General features: G+C 37.5%; 1 protein-coding gene across 1 annotated transcript; it reads right to left on the bottom strand.

Annotated features, from left to right (window-relative positions):
• Window positions 1-3,341: 3,341 nt before the first annotated feature.
• Window positions 3,342-7,747, bottom strand: LOC143628344 (oligopeptide transporter 6-like). Its single transcript, XM_077097966.1, has 7 exons — window positions 7,326-7,747; window positions 6,482-6,730; window positions 5,953-6,050; window positions 5,025-5,594; window positions 4,458-4,722; window positions 4,140-4,322; window positions 3,342-4,021 (listed from the first exon to the last, which is right to left on the bottom strand). Exons 1-7 carry the CDS (start codon window positions 7,548-7,550, stop codon window positions 3,404-3,406), a joined length of 2,208 nt encoding a protein of 735 aa, XP_076954081.1. The 5' UTR covers window positions 7,551-7,747; the 3' UTR covers window positions 3,342-3,403.
• Between the last annotated feature and the right edge of the window lie 476 nt (window positions 7,748-8,223).

Raw genomic sequence — 8,223 nt, 5'->3', positions numbered from 1 at the left:
GATTAACCGCATGCCCACACCTGTTCTTCATGGTAAAACACCATTCTCGATCTTGTTTCCTAATGGCACTCCTTTTCCACTCGAACCTAAAGTTTTTGGTTGTGTTGCCTATGTTCATGACCACTGTCCGAAAGTTACTAAACTCGATCCTAGAGCAATTCGTTATGTCTTTGTTGGTTATTCTCGAGTTCAAAAGGGGTATCGGTGCTATAGTCCTTCACTTCATCGATACTTTACCTGTGCCGACGTCACTTTTGATGAGTCATGTTCTTACTTTCTTACACAGCCCACTCCCGTTGCTGAGCCATTCCCCGACCCTGATCTACCCACATCTACACTTATTCCCACTCTTCCTATGCCGAGCGTATCATCTGATCCTCCGGTCTCCACTACTTCTGATTCTCCCACCATAGACCCACCGACCGGATCTCCACCTTTACTTTTTACATATAGTCGGTGAAGGCAGAATCAGACTTTAGACTCTCCTGATTCTCAACCATCCTCTACTTCGCTACCTTCTGGCCCAACCGTCCCTTTACCTACTCCACCTGCCCCCACCATTCCCGATCCCACTACCACCACCACTTCTCATTATGACCCTCCCGGTGCCCCCTTTCCCGATATACCCATTGCCTTACGCAAAGAACCACGACACTGCACCCGTTACCCTATTCAGGATTATGTTGGCTACTCTCACTTATCTCCCGAGGCTCATGCCTACTCCACTACTCTTGATTCCTACCCGATTCCCAAGAATGTCACAACAGCTCTCGCTCACCCAGGATGGCGACATGCTATGGAAAAGGAACTTGGTGCCCTCAGATCTAATCATACATGGGATCTTGTGACGCTTCCTGTGGGGAAGCGTATTGTTGGTTGTCGTTGGGTGTTCACGGTTAAGCTACACCCGGATGGTTCGTTACATCGCTTGAAGGCGAGGTTGGTTGCTAAGGGGTATTCTCAGGCATATGGCATTGACTATGAGGAAACTTTCTCCCCGGTTGCTAAAATGCCACATGTTCGTATCTGTATTGCCTTAGCTGCCATTAATCATTGGCCGCTCCATCAGCTAGATATCAAGAACGCCTTTCTTAATGGTGTTCTTGAGGAGGAGGTTTATATGGAGCAGCCACCGGGTTTTATCATCGAGGAGGCGGCCTCGAAAGTTTGCAGGTTACGACGTTCCCTGTATGGTCTTAAACAGTCTCTCAGGGCATGGTTTGGTCGATTTTCTAATGTTATGGAACAATTTGCAGGTTACGACGCTCCCTGAATTACTTTTTGGGCATAGAGGTATCTCGGTCTTCACAAGGAATACTTCTTTATCAACGGAAGTATGTCCTTGATATGCTGACTGAATATGGCTTACTAGGTTGCAAGCCAGTTGATACTCCGATGCTTCCTACAAGGAAGCTCCTCCCAGAGGAAGGGGATCTGATGAAGGATCCAGAACGATACAGACGATTGGTTGGTAAACTAAATTATTTGACTGTCACACGACCGGATATTTCCTTTACTGTCAGTGTTCTGAGTCAATTTATGGCGGCACCACACACCAGTCACTGGGATGCTGCCCTTCGAGTCTTAAGACATCACCAGGTTTGGGTATATTATATTCTGATCAGGGTCATTACCGGGTGGGTGCCTTCACAGAAGAAGGAGATGGTCGGATATCAGGTTTTTCAAACGCAGATTGAGCAGGTTGTCCGATATCTCGATGATCTACTACTGGATATTGTGTGTTTGTTGGAGGAAATCTTGTATCATGGAAAAGTAAGAAGCAACACACGGTATCCCGATCGAGTGCAGAATTAGAGTATAGAGCCATGGCAGATGTGACATCAGAGATGACATGGGTACGTCGTCTTCTCATTGAGCTTGGGATTGTTTCTAATGACTTGATGAGGTTATACTGTGATAGTCAATCAGCCATTCACATAGCCAAGAATTAAGTATTTCATGAGAGGACAAAACATATTGAGGTCGACTGCCACCTTATCAGAGATCGAGTAGTAGACACTCAAACAGATCCTCCATCCATTCAACCAGTTCATGTGAAGACAAACTTTCAGCTAGCAGACATTCTAACTAAACCACTCCGGAAAACTCAAATAGATTTTATTTGTAACAAGTTGGACATGATTAACATCTATGCTCCAACTTGAGGAGGAGTGTTAATGGTATTTTATGTATTAGGTTAAAAGCCCATTCATCATGTAACTAGCTAGAAAGCCCATGGGCCCAGTTTGGGTTACAATTAGGGTTTGTTACTTGTATATATAGGTGTACTATCTAGTTGTTTATCATCAATCAATATACACACCATTTCTTTACAAGAACAAAAAAACAAATATATAAAACAATTCGCATCCAACCATTTAAGTTATGATATAACTACTTTTTCTACCTGGCGCGTTGCGCCGGGGCAGCTGGTAAAACCCCTGCATTGAAATTCGAGCGTTGGTAAAACCCGGGCGTTACGACGATGAGTCAACACGAATTCGGTCAGTACTGTCTGCATTCGTTAAGATATAGGCACCATTGATAAAATTTGAGCGATAAACCCAAAAATTAACTCGTCAAATTAACATATAAAAACATTAATATATATTAAAAAAACAAAATATTTAAGATGATGTTTATTTGGTTGGCGAATCCGGGATGTGGTAAAACCTAAGCTTGTCGGTCCCGAGCATTAAGGCCAAATTCGGTCGGTTTTTTATAACGTACGTTACGATACGGAACTTAAAAACGAAAAAAATATAAAAACTGTGGTGGACCAACGACCAATTTTTTTTTTGGGGGGGGGGGGGGGGTTGTCGGTCGGTAAACTTGAGCATTGGTAAAACCTGAACGTTGTCGGTCATGGGCTTTAAATAAGGTCACTAGTCTGTGCGAACTCGGTAGGTTTTATTTCATGTTGGTATCGGAACTAAAAACAATACGATTGTTATAGTAACTGAACTAAAAAAATAACAAATAAAAAACAATATTCCCTGACCAACACGGTACCACTTGCGGCACCAAAGTTCTTGTTTATATATTATAGTAATTAACAAACAAACAAACAAACAAACACATCCGGTAAGATCCCACCACAGGGTCGGGAGGGTGAAACGGTAGCAAACCGTACCTATGTAGTATTAATATAAACACCTTCATTTAAAACTATTAGGGAATAAAATTTTAGGAAATAAAGTGATTAAAATATCTAATTAATAATTTTATACCCTGATAATAACAATTCACATCCAACCTTAATATCCTGTACTTAAATTTGAAACCATCAATAAAATTCACTTAACCAAGTTCTATTCCCAATCATTAAAAATAAAAATAAAAATAAAAAATCCAAGTGGTAAAACATAATGAAAACAAGACATTGTTATAACTAACTAACTAACTAACTGAAAACCGGACAACCATCGACCACAACCCCGGGAGCGGTTGGACAACTAGCAAGCGGGCACCCTTCGCCACTATTCCCCCACCAATCAATCGATATCCCCGAATTTTGTAGCCCGAGGAACAAAAACACACTCATGAAAGCCGTCCCAGCATCAAGCCCACCCGCAAGAATATAGTTATATCTTTGCCACGCCTCGGGGTAAAACTTAAAAACCACATAGCCCGAAATAAACGCCAAAAGTAACCAACTCGTGTAGTTGACAGCAGAAGCGGGTGGCATCATTGCAGTGGCACCCAACAGCACTGGGAAGTGTATGTTCCGGATCCAAGATCTTGTCGGGAAACATTTATGCGCTATCCAAACTAAAAATGGCAAAAGCGCCCCGACTAAGAAAAAGTAGTTGATAGCCGAGTAGACCCCGAGGTTACCAAAGATCCTTTGTGGGCCCACTAGACCCCATATGACCGAAGCGTCATAAAACACGTGGTCCATTGGACACTTCCATTGACTGTCTTTTGGCAGCAGTGCAGTGTTGCAGAGGTTTGGTATGCTTGCCATTAGCATCCACGCGGTTACTTGGTATACAATAACCGATATAACCGTTCCAATAACCTACAAATATTAAAAATAGCATTGTCACATTTATGTTACATGTTTCATAACAAATTATTATTATTATTATTATTATTATTATTATTATTATTATTAAATGTCTAAAGTCTAAACTTACTTGAGCCATGAACATTGCTCTAGGCGGGATCTTCATATAATGTCCGAGTTTGAAGTCTTGTATAAAAGTCAACGCTTGAACCATGCTGATATACCCATAGACTTTAAAGCACATGTTTGCAACGGGCCGCCCAGGGTACAAATAACCCATCATGTACTCGGTGATAATATTCAGACCCGGTGCCTGAAAACAACAGAAAGCAAGAACTTTTTAAAAGCCTGGTCAAACAGATTAAAATTGCAGCTTCGATTATTAAATACTGAGTTTGTAAACAAACAGGTTTGACTTAAAAAAAGTCAACTGTGTAATTTTGTGTACCTGATTTGTGGTTGCAGCAATTATACCAATGGGCAGTGTGAAGGCTATAGCAACAGCACAAGCTAACAACACACCCCACCATGGTAACTGAAGAGTATCAGCATAATGCATACACGCGTATAATATAAGCGCGATATTCGACACAAGAATAACTAAAAACCACCACATTGGTACTTGTTTATAGGCCTGCATAAGCCTCGTGTGCACGTCAACTTTCTTAGCTTCGGAGTTCCCAAACGCACCTTTCATCTTATCTAATATATCCCTGATCATAATAAAAAGAAACGTTATAATCATTCGTTAAACAAATATAACCTGTGTTTAAAAATCATAATAAAAAAAGCTGTAAACTTTTGTTAAGGCGATAGAAATCCATGTTAAAAAATCAAAAAAAACATTTTGTTAAGCCGACAAAACCGGGTTAAATTGTTAACAAAAAAATTTGTAATCTTTGGTTAAAGGCGAAAAAAAACGTGTTAAAACATCATAATAAAAAAAAGTTGTAATCTTTTGTTTAAAGCGATAAAATGCATGTTAAAAAACCAGAATATAAGCGCGTATACATACCGTCCGTGGAACAGCAAGACATGAACAACAGTTGCGGACAATGTAGCAAACCCGAGCCCATACGTCATGGCAAAAAACGAACTAATGTACAAATGTCCTTGTTTTTCATAAGCAATCTTATCAAGCTGAAAGTTTGAATTAATAACCGCAGTCGTATTATAACTCGACCCGTCCACTCTAAAAAGATCCATCGAGTAAAACGGGAAGTTTTTGGCCCGATAAACATTATTCCAGTAAGTCAAAGGTGCAACCACAAACATCATTAACGAGAAGCCGATGGCTATATTCGCTGTAGCGAACCATGGGCTAGCTAAAGGGCTGCCAAGATAGGCTGCAATGGTGGACCAGTCCAGCCCGAATGAGCCAAGCCCAAGCCCGCTTTGGCCCGACCCCAGCTGGTTAATGAGAACCGACTTTTTGTTGATCCAACATAGCCAGGAAATTGATGTTAATAGTTGGAAAAAGTATCCTGGAAATATGTAATAAGAAAAGCTGCAGATCATGACAATAACAAAAAATTGTGTTCTTGTGGTGCCTCCCTTTGGTCTCTTCTCTTTCTCATGCAAAGACCTGTTATATAATATAAAATTAATATTAACATTATATGATATTAAAAAAAAATAATAAGAAAATTTTAATGTAAAATTTAATTAGCATAAAGCATAAATAATTTTAATGGACTGATGTGATATGCTTATGATGTATTTTAAACAGAAAAGAAAATATTTAAAACTTAAAATTAATAAAACTATTATTATACCTTTTTATATTATTTGAATCCAAAATTAATTGTAAAATCACTATTTTGAATTGGGTTAGAATGATAAATTGATAATCCTGCTTGAAAATATAATTTGTAATTTAAATTTTGGTTTTTCTAATAATAAACCGGGTCAACGGGTAATTTTTGTATAATTTCAACACATACCTAAATAAGGAGACTTGGATCAAGTTCGAAGGCCACCACATCTCACCGGGCTCCACCAAAAACCACCGAAAAAGTCCAGCCCAACCGAAGCCCAAAACCTACAACATTTAAACACATTACATAATTAGTGGTGTTCATCGCGTCGGTTTTCGGGTTGTTGGAGTTTAAAAGTTTGGATATTTTTATATAATAAAATTATAAATATAAACACAATAAATAATGCATTATGGGTATTTTTCGGGTTTATGAAAAATCAAGTTCCAAAATAAGATTTATTTGAATAGTAGAACCATTAGACATTAAAATCAAAAGTAAATAATATATATAAAGAAAAATATTAAATGCATCTTTTTTATAAAGATTTCTTTATAATTTTAACTTAAAAATTCAAATAATTCAAAAATAACAAATTCATTAATATTTTCCAAAAAATCAAAAAAATATATCCCACACACACACCCCTTTCCGTTTGTCTTCTGTCTTGATGTAAATTATATTTTATAATGAAATAATAGTAAAAACATTTTACCTGAGTTGTAAGCATAACAATAAACGCAGGAAGAAACGCCAACTCCTTCTTATAAAACAACTTCACTGAACTCAAAATATGCGTAGCATAAACAGAACCCGCACCCGAATTCGCAAAAATAGTGATCAAAACATGTTCTTTGATATTAAACGGACCCGGGTTCAACGTGAACTCGCACCATCGGTCTTTGAAGAACACTCTGTTGGTTATGGTTCGTGCCATCAAGTGACCAATCGGCACAGTTGCCACCTAGCAATAAAATAGTTTATAATTATTAGTGTAAAGAAAAGTAAAAGTAATATTTGTTGTTAAATAAATTCAGAAATATGAAAATAAAAAAGTAAAAAATGAAAGTGGCTGCAATAAAATACTCCGCAATTGTTAGTGTAAAGTAAAGTAAAAGTAACATTCATTAACAAAAATTGGTTATGGTTCACGCCACAAAGTGACCAATCCAAAAATAAAAAAATTACGAATTATTGGTGTAAGTAGAGTAAAATTAACATTGCCGTTAAAAAGTTATAGTTTATGGTTCAAGCCATCAAGTGACCACAAACAACTAGATAAAAATTTATTTCTGCTAGTAAAAAGAAAAAGTTGTTTCAAATTATTGGTGTAAACCAGAGTAGAAACAACATTTGCTATTAAAAATACGGTATCACTCAAGCTATAAAGTGACCAATCGGCACAAAAGTTTAGAATTACTGGTGTAAACCGTAAAGTAGTGTAAAAGTAATATTTTTCTGTTAAAAAATATTATGTTATCACCCGAAGGCCTATTTGGCATAAAGTAGTAGTTTAGAATTATTGATGTAAAATATTTAAGATAAAAAAAAAAACAAACCTGCGCGGCTATGGAGCTAATGGACAACGGTTCGGTACGGTACCAGTAAAACTGGTTAACAAACGACAACAACACACATGTTGTTATACCCAACACCCACATTCTGAATGTAAGTACTGGAACACTTGTGTCGTCTGTTTTTGGAACAGTTAAGTCAACTTCTTTGACCGGACACGTGTCACCGTCGGGATCTCCGGCAGCCGGGTCAATGGGTTTTCCGGCCATGTTGAGAGTTAAGAGTGAAGATGAATGAATAATAATAATATTATTATTATTAAGAGGGGTTTGTGAATGGTTTTATAGGGAGATTGGTTGGATAGATGTCAGCATAGGTTTAAGAGTTTGTTATGGATAATAATTGGTGTGTTACACGTTTGGTTTGTTTCATTATTTACCCACTTATGTTTTTTTTATTTATTTTGCAATTTTAATTTAAAATTTAAATTTGGCTACTTTTTTAGTTGTTTAGGACTTTTGGTTGTAGTAGACTTGCAAGTGAGAAATTTTGTATTTCATTGTTAAGTCGTTTGATGACGGAAGACTAGGTAAGAATATAGCGTTTATTGGTTGGATCATTGAACTGGACATGTTTTATCTCATCGCATTGTCGTGCATTCGAGCGAGTGTTCACAAGCATTGTCTTTAGGTGAGGGTTTTCCCCGTATTGGAAGGCAAGTGTATCTCGATATGGTGAATTTAGTCGGTAACTCGTTTTGAGGATTCGTTTGTTGTTCAAAAAAATAAATTAGAAAATGCAATGAACTAAGGGTGTTAAATGGGTCAGGTTCTTTAATCGGATTATTTTGTTTGAAAATGATTCATGTATTTATTTGTATGAAATATATCAATCCTAAGTTCATAACTTGTGTGTTTTAAATCATGTAATCCAAACACGATG

Source organism: Bidens hawaiensis, unplaced genomic scaffold, assembly GCF_021521415.1.
Source record: "Bidens hawaiensis isolate Kalapana, Puna unplaced genomic scaffold, B.hawaiensis_p1.1 tig00000458_1, whole genome shotgun sequence".
Lineage (NCBI taxonomy): Eukaryota > Viridiplantae > Streptophyta > Magnoliopsida > Asterales > Asteraceae > Bidens > Bidens hawaiensis.
Note: the sequence above shows the minus strand (reverse complement) of the source record. Positions and strands in the feature narration are given on the sequence as shown.